This window comes from Ornithorhynchus anatinus, chromosome 9 (genome assembly GCF_004115215.2).
Source record: "Ornithorhynchus anatinus isolate Pmale09 chromosome 9, mOrnAna1.pri.v4, whole genome shotgun sequence".
Classification (NCBI taxonomy): Eukaryota; Metazoa; Chordata; class Mammalia; order Monotremata; family Ornithorhynchidae; genus Ornithorhynchus; species Ornithorhynchus anatinus.
The window spans coordinates 39833137-39850219 of record NC_041736.1 but is presented as its reverse complement, the minus strand read 5'-3'; the positions used below and the strand labels follow the sequence as shown (position 1 = coordinate 39850219).

At 43.9% G+C, this 17083-nt stretch overlaps 1 protein-coding gene across 5 annotated transcripts in view; it reads left to right on the top strand.

Annotated features, from left to right (window-relative positions):
* Positions 1–17083, top strand: part of BABAM2 (BRISC and BRCA1 A complex member 2) — a 311772-nt gene that overhangs the window by 275732 nt on the left and 18957 nt on the right. For 3 of the 5 annotated variants that reach the window (XM_039913076.1, XM_007667059.4, XM_007667060.3), the window contains 2 exons: positions 139–292; positions 2737–2825. In XM_039913076.1, the coding sequence (XP_039769010.1) occupies positions 139–292; positions 2737–2806 (224 nt within the window). In that variant the 3' untranslated portion in view covers positions 2807–2825. Of the gene's footprint in view, positions 1–138; positions 293–2736; positions 2826–17083 lie in introns of those variants that run through there. The other 2 variants (XR_003762063.2, XM_029072333.2) reach the window with 1 other exon arrangement.

Genomic DNA, 17083 nt, shown 5'->3' with positions numbered 1-17083 from the left:
CCCTTTCAGTGACATCAGTGCTCTACTTATTCAGGTTATTTCTGCTGTTATGAGCTTTGCATGGTAGTCTATTATAAGCAGAAAAATTGCTTACAAAAGATGAATGAAATTTCTCTTGTTCTTTTACTCTCTTTGCAGTTGACCTGCCCCTGTATTTTCCTCGAGATCAGCCCACTCTGACATTTCAGTCGGTCTATCACTTTACCAACAGTGGTCAGCTCTACTCCCAGGCCCAGAAAAACTATCCCTACAGCCCACGTTGGGATGGTAATGAGATGGCGAAGCGAGCAAAGTAAGTGAACCGGTTATGTCTGGTTTCTTATGAAGGGGTTCCCTTTTATTGGCAGCCAGGTCAGTTGGAACCTAGTGTCTACAAGAACGTGAGGATCGCTGGACACGCAGAGGTAGACGGCTGTCCAACTCTATCGCGTGTCCCAAATTGCAGCGGGCCGTTGGGTACGAGGTGACGGTTGCTCTCTTCGGTAGCTCTCACAACAGTGAGGAATGTAGTAATGGGTTGTCTTGGAACCAGCCAACTCTACATTCACAAGACGCTCATCTGGCACTTTTCAGCCTCCTCGGGTAGCTCGACGAGGTCTTGCTACAGGTTCTCCCCATCTGCATGGCATTTCACCACCCGTAAGAGCTTGAATGTCATCTGCTAACTTGGAGATTGCACTTCACACTCCCTCTTTCAGATCGTTTATCAAGATGTGAAATAGAGCTGGCTCTGACATCAGTCCCTGGGGGACCCTGCTATTTATACATCTCCATTCCCAAATGTAGCTGTTCATTCCTACCCTTTGTTTCCTCTCTTTCAACTCGTTTTCTACCCACGATGGAACGTGCAGTCCAAAACCATGACTGCTCAGGTTCAAACAGTGGCAGTGGGGCCTGGAGCGAACACGCCAGATTACATAACTGTACCTGTGGAGAGGCAGTCACACGTCGTCAAAGAGAAGAAAGTCTAAAGATTTCCCTAACCGGAATGCAGACCAGAGTCTGAGACTTTGCTTGAGTTCCAGAGACTCCAGCCAAAACTCTGGAGATGTGGCAACTCTGTTTTTTGAAGAGGCTCTTTGAGTTAGGCAATTATGTGGCCTATCTCAGGAGTGCTTCCGGGCATGAAAAGTACCAATGTGAAATCTAGCAAAATATAATAGAGATAATAGAAATATAGAAACAGAAATTATAGGTGTGGGAGCGTAGCCATCGTAGATTGAAGCCCTGGCAGCTTTTATGATATTGTATTAAGTTTCAGTAATAGTCAACAGCCTTTATTAACTGCTTGTTGAACAAATCAGTGTCTTAGTTGCTGAGGGAGTTACACAACAAGTTGCTGAGGAAGTTAAACGCCGTCTCTGCCCTCGAGGTGATGGCAATATAATGGGAGAAGACATGTCAGACAGAGACAGTAGTGTAAGAGGTTTGTACTGTAGCATTCAACTCTAAACAGGTAATTTCAAAAATAAAACAGGTATACTTGACAAAAACATGTACACAAACAACACATACGAACGTAAAGGGCAGAGCCCTATAATTTTGTGTGCATATGGATATATATATATATATATGTGTATATATAGTATTATGAAGTTTACTGGAATGACTGGAGAAGCCAGATTCAAGAGGGACTTAATTTTAAAAGAGTTGGGAAGTTTGCTTTTTTTTTTTTGTTAAGCGCTTTGCTATTTGTCAAACACTGTTTTAAGCACTGTGTAGATACAAGTTAATCAGATCAACACACCACCTGTCCTATATGGGACTCACAGTCTAGTTATGAGCCTTACTGTCTATGTAAGAGGCTCAGAAGCTCAGCAGGAAGTGTTAGTAGAAATTTGAAATAGGTAAGGTACACAGTTTGACATAGAGGAAGAGGCCGGCCATTTGGTCAGTGAACAAAGACACATAAGTAGAGTATGGAAGAGAGTGTATTGTGAGCTATTGAAAATTTCAGGTGATGAGAAAGTCACTACTTGGGGAGGCTGGGCTTTTGGATTAGGGATAATGGGTGAACAAAGACACGTAAGTAGAGTATGGAAGATAGTTTATTGTGAGTTATTGAAAATTTCAGGTGATGAGAAAGTCGCTACTTGGGGAGGCTGAAGGTGGGGTGGGGGGGCGGTATTCAGTGAGTTGGGGAGAGAGAGAGGGAAGATGGAGGAAGAGAGAGAGGAAAGAGAGAGGAAAGAGAGAGAGAGAGAAAGAGGGAATTGCGGGGGAAAGGAATTGCTGGGGAGAAAGGTACAGACTTTATCTAGCTATCAACACCACTCATTCCACCCTCCATTGCCACCTCCACTGCTGGTACGAGGGCCTCAGCAGTATATACCAACTGGGCTTTGTCAGAGGCTTTTTAGATGACAGTTTTGAACTTCCAAAATTGAGAACACTCAGCCCAATGTGGAGTGTCTGATCCCATCAGGGGATGCTATAGAAGTTCCTACAATGACAAGCTAGGAGTTAATGCCTGGAGCAGCTGCAAGGCTGCTTAGTGACTACGAGAGTACCGCTGGAATGTGGAGGGTCTCGGAACCTGCCCCCGGTGATTGGATTTTGGTGGCTCACCTCAGTGATTCCTTGAACACACTGTTGTCTTCTAGTTGAGAGGGCAGCAGTGTAAATTCTAGGAGAAAGAGTTGCATTAGGTATGTGTAGATAGAGCATGAGTGTTGATTTGCAAGTTAGGGATGTTGTCTTTATCTGAAGCACACCTTCTTTCATTTCTTCCTATAGAATGCCCAAGTCTGACATGTGTATCTCTATTTCCAATGAAGCATCACCCCCGCCCCGCCAAAAAAAATGAACTTATGGAATCAACTTGATATTCACATTGTTTCTTGCATCCTAGTGATTTGATTATGATTTTCTGGTTTTCCCAAGAATCCAAATTATGGTAAGATAGCAGCATTTTTTTTTGTCATATTTGCACTGTGGATTGAATCCGATCTCTCAGTGTGGTTTCCATGGCAAAACTGTCTCATTTTGTTCCCTTAAGTAGACATTTAAGCATGTATAAATTGAGTCAAGAAGTTGCAGGCCGTAAGCCTGTGATTTCAGCAGTGGAATATTGTAAATGAAGCTTGTTTATCTTAACAGATTAATTCTGAGTTGCCGGAGACATTTGCTTTATGTTAACACCAGTCTAAAGAAAACATCTGAAGTGACCTTAAAAAATAGCAGCTCTCTAGTGTAGTGAAGACGAATCCATTTAAAAGTGATAAAAGAGTAAGGCAAATCACATTCTGGCAAGTGGAAAAAGTAAAAGTCATTTTAAACTAAACTGACTATATTTTCTGGAGCTCAAAGTGAGACAGGTGGCAAGTTTCTAAGGGTGGGCTTCTAGGGAGGCAAAGCCTTTAAGCACAGAAGAAAAAGGCAGAAAAAGAGAGACATGGACAAGTGGAAAGAGAGGTGAATGATCAAACAGAAGGATAGACGGACAGGGAGATCAGACAGAGGGGGAATTGGAAAGATTGGAAAGAGCGGAAGAGGAAACAGAGATGTACACATAGTCTCAACAGCAGGACCAGGTCAGAGAAAAGACAGCTGCCAATGAAGCCATCACTGTCACTTTGGCCAGCTGCTCAATCCGTGGCCTCTATCGAGTGCTAGGTGCTGAATTTAGTGCTTGGGAGAGTACTGCAGAAGCAAAACTCTTGTTTCCTGGCTTCAAAGTGCTTACAGTCTACCTCTTACGATGGAAGGAAAGAGACTCCAATGATTTACAATAGAGAGATCAGGAGAAAGAAAGAAGGCTATAAAAGGAAATAGTGCAACTATGTCGGGGGAAATCTCTGATTCAGTAATTAAATATGCAAATAAAAATGTTCATATGCTGTACTTAAGTGCTAAAGATAGGAATAAAATGCATCAACGCTAAGTATGGCTGTTAAGTTGACGAGCTAGGGTGTTGTGGATTAATCAGGGAAAGCTTCCTGAAGGAGGGAGGAGGGCTTTGAAGATGAAAGTCATCAGGAGGACTTGGTAGGACTGTAAGGTTGTTGTGGGATGAGACGTGTCTACCAATTCTGTTGTATTGTACATTCCCAAGCGCTTAATTGAGTGCACTGCGTAACGTACACACTCAAATACCATTGTACCATTGTGAGTGATTGATTGATAGGAAGTTCCAGGCTAGAGGGACAGCAAAAGCGAGGGATCAGAGGAGCGAGAATCAAGCGCGATGTACAGTTGGAAGGTGAGCAGGGAAAGAGTAGATAAAGAGTGGTGAGCCTCTGAGCCAATTGTCATCAGTTTGTCGTTGACGTGAAGGGAGATGAGGAGACTTCTGAGTAGACTTTTGTGGACCGTAGAGATGTTTGCCAAGCTATGCTTCGAGAAGATGATTTGGGCAGCAGGGGGTAATAAAGACTGAAGTAGAAAGAGACTGGAGGCAGGGAGACCAGAGGGGAGGCTAATGGAGGCTGCTGCTAGTCTCTCCTGTAGCATTAAGCTTCCCATGTCCACCACTATACTCGCTACAGGGAAAGTAGGCCTTTTATGAGTTCCACCAGCTGTCTTTCAGCGACAGGACAGGACAAATTTTGTGCTAGTCCTCCCTAATGCAGGACATCTGCTCAAGTTATTTTCAGGTCAGATGTTCTGGAACAATAACTACACTGTTGTTTTCCAGGAGGGCCAGATAAAGGGTTGAGAGGGGAAGCTTCCCCTCCTTAGGAATATTTGGGGGGAGGGGAGCTGGGACAGGACAGCCGCAGTGTTCCTAAACAGCTCTTGTTTCTCTGCCTTGTGAAAATAGTTGTATACATAGAGTGAATAAAAAACTGTAATTCAGTTGAGAAGATCTGCAGATGACATAAACACTCTCACGGTTTATGAGCAACAGCAAAACCCTAAGAGTAAGGCAGTCGTTTATTCTCTTTTTAGAGACACATTTTGAGTCTATAAACTTGGGGAGGTACTCCTTAGATTTTACTGTGACTTTCCCTTATAGTTTCCAATGGAGGTCAAGAAAATTTAGCTCTCTGTGCGAGAAGCACACTCCCCGGACTGTAAACAAAATTTATCTCCTGCATTATTCTCTATATACAGTGGTGTGGTGAAATTCTTTTGTTTACATGTTGTGGGCACCACCCATTAGCAAGAATCAAGTGAGGTAGAAGCAGGACTTACTCTGCACTCAGAATTTACTCCTCTGATTCCAAGGTGGCCAAAGTACAGGCCATAAAATATCACCCAGTTATCACCCTAAATCATTCTTTTTGCCGTTCTCCATTCTGACCCTGCTAAACTAGCGAGGCAAGGAAGCACGGTCAGTGGATTGGTTAATACCTTTCAAGACTTGTCATGAAAACAGAGCTCAAAGAATAAGTAATTGTCCAAAGGTGAAACAGTAACACGATACAAAAAAAACTTGATGCTACCTTCTTACATTGGATCTAGTAACAGAAGTTGGAAGCAAATGGGTAAGGCTATAAGGCAGTGCCCTGGGTCCCTTCCCACCTGCATGCCCAACCGTGCCCCCTCAGCCAGCCCCTCCCCCTGTGTGTACCCTCCCTTCCTTCCAGAGTTTATTTCTGTGCCTGTTGGGGCAGGGAGTTGCCAAGGGTGGGACACCAGACATTCTAAAGTAAGGTCAGGACACCATCATAGCCAAACAAAGGGCATGAAGGACATCACTTGGGGGTCAAAATGGTGCCCTCATCCCCCCACCATCTGTGAGTTCTACCGCCTCTGCCCTCTCTTTGAAGTTGTCCCTCCAGGCCCACCTCCATCTGGAAGCTTTCCACCAAATGACCCTACACACTCTCTAATCTGCCTGCATAATTCATGACCCACTCTTCCTCCTTAACTCATTCTTCTCATTATCATAACTGCTTGTACCTTTTGATATCAATTGCATATGGTCTGTCTTCTCTTCCCCATTAGATTGTAAGCTATTCAGGGGTAGGGACTGAGTGTATTCTTAACACAGACCCCAAGTACCCAAGCTGGATATTTCAGTTCTCTGGTCAGGCAATGAATATTTTTGGGCTGATTGAATCTGAGGCTTGGAAAGGCGACTCGGTGAGTGAGAGACCAGGGTATCACAAAAATTCCCGGCTGAGCCAGGAGTAGAATTTCTAAATTTACATTTCATTTCTTAATTGTGCCGTAAACAATTATCTTTCTCTTGGGCTCTGTCTGGGTGGCTTTCAATCGGTCTAGCAGATACCGAGGTCCTGGGGAGTGAGGAAAATGCATTTCCACAGACAATGTGCTCTATTAAAAAAATCCACTGGGGCAGTGGAAAGATTATGACCCTCTCCTGGATCCTAATGGAAATGAGAAGTGGCAGTTCAGGACCATTCATTTTTTCTTAGTACAGGGGAATTCCTCAACCACATTTCCTTGCTAGAACCATAAAGCAAAGAAAAGCCCTCTCTCCCATTTTTCTTTCCTACCCCACGCTTTTTTTCCTTTGTCTATTTTGGGGTTTTCCTTTTGAGAGCTGCAGACTAAAGAGGAGTATTTTGGGGAAAAGGAAGCATCACATATACCTCAGAAATGTGGGGGGGACCTGTAAAATGTGATGTGGGGGAGGGAAAGAGCTTGAAATCCAAAGATCAGAAGTCTACCTTTGACTCTCCGGCCATTCGTGGGTCAATCAATCAATTTTATTTATTGAGTGCTTACTGTGTGCAGAGCACCGGTACTGAATTCCTGGGAGAGTGCAGCACAACCATAAAACAGACACATTCCCTGCCCACAACAGCCTTACAGTCTAGAGTCTAGTCTGCAGTCTACCAATGCCCTCCCCTTCCCACTCTCCCCCGGCTTCCTCCCCTCACCGCTCTCATCCCCCCACCCTACTCACATACCTGTCACGTTCACTAGGGAATCCATAAAGCAGAGGCAGAGTTGGATTGTAAGCTCGCTGTGGGCAGGGTACGTGTCTGTTTAGTGTTATATTGTACTCTCCCAAGCGCTTAGTAAAGTGCTCTGCACACAGTAAACACTCAATAAATATGATCAAATGATTGAATGAATGAGAGAATGTGAAGCCAAGTTGTCCACCCTGATGGCTGAATGCTCCTGTGAGGCTTGATTTCATAGGGTCTACACTTTTTCCCAGTACAAAAATCTGGGAAAGCAAAAGAACGAAAGAAAAAATTAGTCCCTTTGAAAATGTCTCTGTATTTTCTGTCTCACTTGCAGATTCAAATGATTTGAACCCAGTTCTCTCCATGCCTAGTCTTAATACATTAAGCCCTTGGGGAAGAGGACTAACTCAGTGTGGCCTAGTAGAAAGACTCCAGGCCAGGGAGTCAGAGGACCTGGGTATTAATCCCGACTCTGCCACTTGTCTGCCGTGTCTCCTTGAGGAAGTCCCTTAGCTTCTCTGGGCCTCAGTTTCCTCATCTGTAGAATGGGGATTCAATACCTGTTCTCCCTCCTACTTAGAATGAGAGCCCCCTGTGGGATCTGATTATCTCATATCTACCCCAGTGCTTAGAACTGTGGTTGGCACCTAGTAAGCGCTTAAAAATACCACAAATAAGAAAAGTAGCACAATTACGTTGCTGCATACATTGTGCATACACCATAGCTGTGGAGGCTGAAATAGTTAATGCTCTCCTCCCGGTAGCAGGCTTCAAAAATACTTCATATACATGGAAGTGTTCTGGTATTCTGTTACCCCAGCCCCACCCTCCCCACCCCCAGCCCTAAAGAGAGTTCAGCCAGGGGACTTGGCCTAATGTGAGCCACGGGCAAGTTGGACTTCAAGGGGAGAGCTTCATAAATGGCCCAGAGCATCCAGTGGTCCAGAGCATCACTCTCCTCAGCCCTTTTACATCCACTGAAACGTTTCATGAAGACACTGATAGCCACTATCGTGTGTGCTGGTTAAGTTCCTGCCAAAGTGTTTGTTTGCCAGGGGTGTAAATACAGCCAGGTGTCTTCAAGATGGGGAAGGAGAATGGATTTTAATTGCAGCAGAAAGGATTTAGGTTATACTGACATTTCTGATTCCGAAAGTTGTGAGTCACCGGAGTTAGAAAAAGAGGTTGTGGAGACTTGGCTGGGGTTTTTTTTTTTAAGAGTAGGCATCTATTTGGGGGGTTTTTGGTGGGTTTTTTCCCCCCTGGAATGGTTTGAAAACCTTGATGATGGGTTGCCATATTTTATGCCTTACAACCCAATATACTCATGCTGGAGACTTGGAAGAGAGGATTGGGGAAGATCAGGAGGAAGGAACTGGGAGCCTGCAATCCAGTCCAAACCCAAATTAAGAAAAAAAATCTGGAGTGGATGACCTCTTGATTCCTGTTCCAAGCCCACTATCCTTTTTGAGTTAGACTTCACTACATATAGCTTCACTCCTATTCTACAAAGATTTTTGCGAGTCCTCATGGTGGACTATATCTCAGAATATTGCCAGTTCTAATGTCTTGTGCATTCAGTTCATTGAATTAAAGGAAATTACTGAATCACATCTCTCAAACCACAGCACAGAAATCAGAGAATTGGCATGTGTCCTAGCAGCCCTGGTGATATGTCACATGCTAGAATATTTGATGCAATTCTGTATTCAAAGCTGTCAGGTTGAGCTGGGCCCAAAAGAATTGTTTTCCATGAGATTGCAACCTCATACATGTTTCCGGTGATAACTCCTGTCCAAAGATGCTAGTTGCTCTACAAGCATTCTTTCCCTATTCCCGTGGTCTGTACCAGTCCTGCTTGGACACTGAGGGCCACCCTCAGGCTACTGGAACAGCAAAAGAATGAGAGGACAAACTGTGGGATGGACAAACTGTGGGATGGAAAAGCCCCAAATGCTCTCGGTCATTCAAGTGAATGTGCTGATGTCAGAGTACTTGGGGTGGGCTAGAACACAGACCTACTGGTACATCACTCCAAATATGCTGATCCTTTCTGCACAAAACAGTCCCCACCGCCAGTGGATTGGCAACTAGTGTCAGGTTTGGCCTGGGTAGCTTTGGGCAGATGGAATTTTGTACTAGAAAATTCCTTTCAAAAATACACCAGGCTCCTGCAGTTTTGGCCCTTGAGTTAGGGTACTGCGGTTCATGTACTGCGATTCATGTCACCCTGCCCGAGAGGCAGAGGAAACAATTGTACAGCAGCAGTGAAGAAGCTGGGAAAAGGTAAAAACAAGGATCGGGAACAGAACTCCTTATCTTCCCACTCAAACCCCGTCCTTCCCCGACTTTCCCGTCACTATAGATGGCACCACCATCCTTCCCGTCTTACCAGCCTATAACCTTGGTGTTATCTTTGACTCCTCTCTCTCATTCAATCCACGTATTCAATCCTGTCGGTTGGGCCTTCACAACATCGCTAAAATCCTCCATTTCCTTTCCATCTAAACTGCTACCTCATTAATCCAAGCACTTATTCTATCCTTCCTTGATTATTGTATCAGCCTCCTTGTTGACCTCCCTGCCACTTGTCTCTCCCCACTCCAGTCTATATATTCTTCACTCCCTGCCCAGATCACTTTCCTACAAAAATCTGCAGTCCATGTTTCCCCAATCCTCAAGAACCTCCAGTGATTGTCCATCCACCTCCACATCAAAGAGGAACTCCTTGCCATTGGCTTTAAAGCAGTCAATCACCTTGCCCCCTCCTTCCTCACCTCGCTACTCTCCTACTGCAACCCAGCCAGCACACTTCCCTCCTCAAATGCTAACCTTCTCCCTGTACCTTCATCTCATCTATCTCGCCACTCACCCACATCCTCACCCACATCCTGCCTCTGGCCTAGGGTGCCCTCCCTCTTCACATGCAGTAATTACTCTCCCCACCTTCAGAGCCTTATTGAAGGCACACCTCTTCAAAGAGGCCTTCCCCGACTGCGCCCTGATTTCCTTTTCTTCCACTCACAGCTGCATCGCCTGACTTGCTTTCTTTATTCATGCCCCCTCCCAGCCCCACAGCACTTATGTACATCTCTGTAATTCTATTTATTTGTATTAATGTCTGTCTCCCCTTTTAGACTTTACTGTACTAAGTGCTTGGGAGAATACAATATAACAAACACATTGCTGCCTGCAACCTTTAGCCTTTAAACTTGTTGCGGGCAGGAATGTGTTTGTTATATTGTATTCTCCCAAGCACTTAGTACAGTACTCCGCATACAGTAAGCGCTCAATAAATACGATTGCCTGACTGACTGTGGAATAGTAATAATAATAATAATGTTGGTATTTGTTAAGCGCCTACTATGTGCAGAGCACTTCTAAGCGCTGGGGTAGACACGGGGTAATCAGGTTGTCCCACGTGAGGCTCACAGTCTTCATCCCCATTTTACAGATGAGGTAACTGAGGCACAGAGAAGTGAAGTGACTTGCCCACAGTCACACAGTTGATGAGTGGCAGAGGTGGGATTTGAACCCATGACCTCTGACTCCTAGGTCTGTGCTCTTTCCACTGAGCCACTGAGTCACGCTGCTTCTAATAGTGATACCCTTAGGCTTTAAAGGAGAAAGATCTTTTGCAAGATTTAGAAAAGTGTTTTTTCTTTCAGTAGAGAAGAGCAACAAGAGCTGAAAAAATCCAAAAATGCCTGACATGCAGGCATCCTCTCCAAAATGCGTAGGTCAGAGAGAACATTTTATTTATTAGAACTTGACATCTGTTACTGTGAAACGATAAGCTACACTGCTAAAACCAGCCATCAGTTATTCTTAATGCATCCTTCATCTTCCAATATACTCGTTTGTCTTCTCTCCCTTCTAGAGACCATGTTGTACCAGGCGCGGGAAGTATGTGCAACTTTCCTTACTTCTAAACTGAAAATGTAGCCCGGTTTACCGTAACTCCTTCTCCAACACCCCCTGCTTCCATTCTGCAGTGCCGATTCCCTGCCAGAGTACTGCTGCTCTCTTCTCGGTAGTCCCAGTTTTATTTGATTGTATTCTTCTGTCCTATATCCTAAATAATAATAATAATAATAGTAGTAGTAGTAATAATAATAATAATAGTACTTGTTAAGCATTTTTTGCATGCCAAGCACTGCTTTAACTGCTGGGATGGATAGAAGATAATCATTTTGGACACAGTCCCTGTCCCACATAGAGCTCACAGTCCAGGTTGAGGGGAGTAGGATTTAATCCCCATTTTACAGAGGAGGAAACTGAGGCACAGGAAGTTGTGACTTGCCCAAGATCACACAGCAGATGAATACCAGAACAAAGATTAGAACCCAGGTCCTCTGACTCCCAGGTCCATGCTCTTTGCACTAGGCCACACTGCTTCCCAATTTGGATAACCATCAGGATATCCAGTTTCTCTATGGCAAAGTACCTTCCTTAGCGTGTATTGTCCGTAAATGAAGTATTTAGGACAAGAGTGGCTTTGGCTAAATATGGTATGGAAAAGGCAAATTTGTGAAGCAAGTAGAGGGTCGAACCAGGGACCTTTTGTTGGGATATCTTACCTGCCTCATTTCCCATTGTCAATGCAGCATGACTCCACAGGACAGCCTTTACCTGGGCACCGTGTGGAAGTGACTTGGAGGTGGGATGAGGTGGGGGAAGTATCTGTCTCCTCAGCTTCACTTATATGCTTGGATAAGATTTTCGGTCATCTTTGAACACGAAGAGCTGGTATTTGTGTATGTGGAGGCAGACACAGACATACTCATACACACACACTCATACACACACACACACATATCTAGCTTCAGGATTATTCATGCCTTCAGAGCATGCCATTCCCCATTTACAGATGACCATTCTCATGACCATTAGGGAGATGTTTGTGATCCCCAGGAGTAGATATTTCCTTGCTTTTAAAGTTATTCTCAAACATTTTTCCTTGGGAAAAAAATACCTAATAGAGTCAAACACAATGGATTGCGCCATCTGTTTGCACAAGACTGGAGGGGTTGTTTGGGATTTTATAGTGCACTAGAGTAAAGATATGTTTGCTAATGGAGGCATTGTAGGTTTCAGGGATTTATGAGGCAGAATTCTACTTGTTGAAATATGAGTGGAAAGCATAGAAATTATACTAAAATGATAAAAGTACTTTTGCATTTGATAATGTTGCCTTTTCCAGGAAAAAGGTTTTTCCTGGTGTTAAAAATAGGTTGAAAACAGAAAATTTGAATATTAATAGGAACATATTGCGTGAAAATATTCTATACATAAAGCCCCGTATTTATGCACCCACATATACATTGTGGGTTTCTCTACTACTTAGATATTGTAAGCACACAGCATTATCTTGCTAGGTACAGGCCATTTATCCTGCTCTTGGTAAAAAGTGCCTTCTTGCTTAATTATGTTCAGCTCATAAGATTTAGTGAATTGGCTTTTGACAGGTGCCTGCCAGGGGGTTTCATTGCCATCAAGTGTAATGTGGATTTCAGCCAAATCAGAAGGGCTGGGATCATTGTTTCTGGTCACTTCAAATTAAGTCTTTGAATCTAGGAACAGAGAAACAACTAATAAACCATCAAGAATTCATCCACCACTTGAAACGAGGGCCTCTCAGCCAAGCATTTTATTAATAATAAATAGAAAACTTTCTTCTTCAGGAATTAAAATAGCTACTTTACCTGTGTGTTGTATCAACACAAGCGACTGGTATCGCACAAGGGCCATTTGTTTAAGCCTGCTATAAAATGAGAATTCACAAGAAGATAAGCCAGAGCAGTAATAAAAAAAAAGAGCTCAAATTACAGTCCTTTACTAGATCCCTGGCAGGAATTAATTTAGACTTGTCAGCTTTCTTGTGTTTTGGGGGTAAACCTCTAGTTATCAGTCACTTCTTCCAGAATCTCATTCACATACACATAAATGCGCACGCACACACACACATGCAACTACATATACGCTGACCACAAGCCTCCGGGAAAGGACATTCCTTGGAGAGTAGCCATCTTGGGCCCAGGGCTGGATCGACAGGGTGATATCACCTTCCGGATCCAGTTTTCCCAGGCCTGCGGTTGTACCAAGGCCCCCAGGGGAGAAGCAACGTGGTTAAGTAGTGTAGTAGTTATCTCATTCACCCAATTTGCAAAAGGTCCCCAATTCGGGACTGAGGAAAAACACGTTCTCTTCCCCTTTAGAATGGAAGTTGTTGTAGGAAGGGATTATGTCCCTTATATTGTTATATCGTACTCTTCCAAGCACTTAGCTAGCTCCGCACACAGTAAGTATTCAGTAAATGCGATCGACTGATTGACTAACATGAAGCCCCCGTTCTAATCGTTCCCACCCAGTCAGCCCCCACCAGAAAGGCCGCCAGGGTATAGGGCTGCTGAACCCGAAATCCAAGCCAGGAAAAGATGGTGGGGGCCTGTTGGTAAGGGGATAGCAGAAAGCCTTCGGCAGCCCTGACCATGACCCTCTACACTGCCTACTTCAGGACTTGGACCCAGTTCTCAAGTTTTGCTAAATGGACTTGTTCACTGAGCAGAGGAGACCAGCATGGGTGAGAGATGCTGTGCCAGCCTACTTGCTTGCCTCCAGGACCCCGCCAACAAGTCTCTCCAAGTGGTTTCCCAGTGATGGGGTAACCAGAGTACCCAGGAAAGACCCTAATTTCCATGGGGTGCTAGATTTTGGGGTAGAAAAAAGGATATTAGTGATACTGAACAACATCTCTTTAAGGAGGGTTTTTGTTTGTTTTTATGGAGCTCGAGCATCAGTACTTTCGGGCAAATGGAGTAGGGGGGATGGGAGTAGGGAGGGGAAATAAAAATTTTTCCTCATTTAGCACCGTGTTTTTGATTGCCGGAAAATTGGAAAACTTCCCTGTTGGCCTCAAAATGTCTCTTGCACATGCTCCACTGGTAACAGGGAAGTTATACAGCACAACAGGGACACAAAGATTCCAATGACTCCCATCTCCCTAAACCAATGGGGCTGCCAACCCTGAGTCATCCCCTGGAGAAGATGGGAACTCAGAAAGCAGAAGTCTCAGATCGTTCGGGTCAATGGGTCTTCATCCCAAGAAGTGGTCCCTATTTATATCAGAGCAGAGCTAAAAGAAAGAAATGAATGCCACTTCATTCTAAAGTGTTAAGAAAAAGAATTGATAAAGCTTTCAAGTCAGTCGGTTAGTCGTATTTATTGAGTGCTTACTGTGTGTGGAGCACTGTGCTAAATGCTTGGGAAAGTACAATATAATAACAGACATTCCCTGCCCACTTTGAGCTCACAGTCTAGAGGGGGAGACAGACATAGATATAAATAAATAAAATTACAGATATGTTCATAAGTGCTGTGGGGCTGACAGGGGAGATGAATAAAGATAAAATATCAAGGTGACGTAGAAGAGAATGGGAGAAGAGAAAAAGAGATCTCTTGGAAGAGATGTGTCTTCAATAAGGCTTTGAAGGTGGGGAGAGTAATTTTCTGTCATATAGGAAGAGGGAAGGCTTTCAGATAAGCAGAGGTTTGGTTATAGAGTTAATTGTGCTCATGGACGAGACTATAATCTCTTATCCTTGATTTTTCAATTTCAGGATAATTCTCAGAAGTTTGTCTTTAACTTTTTGTTCATTTTGTAACAGCTATCTAAAAGGCACCTTGTTAACCCACCTTAATTGCATTCATATGTTCAGCTGCAATTAGGTTATTGCATCAATACAACAATTGATCAATGCATTATATATTAAAAGAAGTCCCCAGATACCATGGTAGATTGACTCGTTAATTGAATAATGGTTGAAGTTAAGAATTCATTCACACACATCAAGGCCATCTGTGGCAACATTTACTACACACACTGCTGCGTGACAAAGAGCAAGTGCGTGCAACCACCAGTCAGAATTCTTAAGAGGGGTGGATTAATCTAGACATTTTATCATATATGCCCCTTGATGAAACCAAGAGAAAATCAGAATCATCCATTATCGAATCTTCTTCTTCATCATTAGGATGAGCGTGGCCTTCTATGTCGAGGCAAAAGTAGATCGCCTCAGCCTAAATTATCTGGATCAAGTACCTATAATATCTCAATTTTTCTAGCCCTTTGATTTGGCTGAAAAGCCGTGACCTTACTCTTCAGGTCTGCGCACAGATTTGTGCGGGTGGTCAGAAACCAAGCTGAAAAAACCTAGGCTCTCACTTTATAACCACAACCCCTGTAGGCTAAATGCCTTAAAAGTCTGAGTTCATGTAATCCACAGTTGATTTTGGTCTTTGAAAGCTCTGTTGGCCAGTCGCCTTCCCTTACCTGGCATTTTTCATGCCAAGTGAATAAAAGTCAATTTGCAGATTCCCTCCCCATTGCACCCATTGTCATGCCCATCTGCAGTGGCAGTGTATAAGTTCTGCACAGTCTCCTGCAGCCCTGGACTATTTAGACAAGGTATTTAGGAAAGCCATAGGCTCTGTACTCATCTACTCTGCACTCGTCCAGGTGGCATTCAGGACCCATGGAAAAAGTTGCACATAGATGAGAAGAGTTTCTTTCATTTCCTTTGGAAGTTTATTCAGGTAGACAGTGGGTAAAGTGCTTCATATTATCTTCATTCTGGAAAGGAGAACTCTGGTCACTACCCAAACTTGAATTTATACCACTTCCTTCTTCATACCCACTGGAATTGGAAGAAAGGAAAGAGGGAAATCTCACAGGATGGTGGGATTTCTATATTATAGGTCCCAGAATAATGAAGGCCCTAAACTGAGTATTTTGCAGCCCGGACCCTGCTCCTTAAGCATTTCTAGTGAACAAGAGGAGCTGGAGCAGCCTGGCCTCGTGGAAAGAACACAGGACGGGAAGGCAGGAGACCTGGGTTAATGTTGGTTGGTTGGTTGGTTGATATTTGTTAAGCGCTTACTATGTGCAGAGCACTGTTCTAAGCGCTGGGGTAGACACAGGGGAATCAGGTTGTCCCACGTGGGGCTCACAGTCTTCATCCTCATTTTACAGATGAGGTAACTGAGGCACAGAGAAGTTAAGTGACTTGCCCACAGTCACACAGCTGACAAGTGACAGAGCCGGGATTCGAACCCATGACCTCTGACTCCCAAGCCCGGGCTCTTTTCACTGAGCCACGCTGCTTCTCCTGGGTTCTTCTGGGTTCTAATTCCGGCTCTGCCACTTATCCACTGTGTGACCTTGGGCAATTCTCTTAACTTCTTTGGACATCAGTTTCCTCATCTGTAAAATGGGGATTAAACACCTGTTCTCCATCCTCCTTAGACTGTGAGCCCTATGTGGAACAGGGTCTGATATGATTGCATTGCTTGGCACATAGTAAGCATTTAACAAACATGTGATTATCGATGTTAGTAGTAGTAGTAGTAGTAGTAATAGAGGTTGGGGCAGGTTTGTGAGGAAAGTCTAAATTCTGGCGCAATAGTATTTTTTTTTAATTTCTCAGAGTTATAAAATCCAGGCCTAGCCCTACTAAAAAAGGAAATATGGTGACCTAACTGATGCATCAAAACTAAAACAAAGGTGGTCTGCTCTCTGAAACATTGTGTTCCTCATCCTCATCAACAGTGGTATCTAAGAACTGGGAGATATTGGTTGTCTTAGGTGGAGAAGGTTTAAGCTGCCCTGAAGCAAGTTTGACATTAATAGAGTTGCCCTTCAGTGTGAGGAAGACGCTGCCAATGGTGAGATTTTATCCGTGAACATGATGAATATTGTGAGAAAATCTCTTGTGCACTCTGCCCATGAAAATGCATTAATATGCCTTTGTTGACCCCTTGCCATTTTGGTGAGCACTGCTCAGACACCAGTGGTTAAGAGGAAAAAGGTAGGTCTTACATCCAGCAGAACCTGTGCGTGAGGTGTTTTTGTAATAGTGGTGAAGATGTGCACTGAGCCATCCACACTCCCTCACCCAATTTCCCTTTGCCCAGAGACAAGAAATGTGAAGCAGTTGGTTGGGAGAATGGGTACAGTCTGTGGCCACAGGACAGCATATCCCTGAGACCTCCACGGTAGCAGACATACTGGTGCCTCACCCGTTTGGAAAGTCATTGTGAAGTCTGATACTCAGATTCGTTTAGTAAGCGTTCATGGGGAGAGGAGATCTTTTCCACTTTCAATCCAAGAAAAATCAAAAAGCAAAGAAACAAATAGCAATCAAAAAACAATAAAAAGCAACAGCGGTTTGACAGTAACAGGTAGGGAGTCCATATCT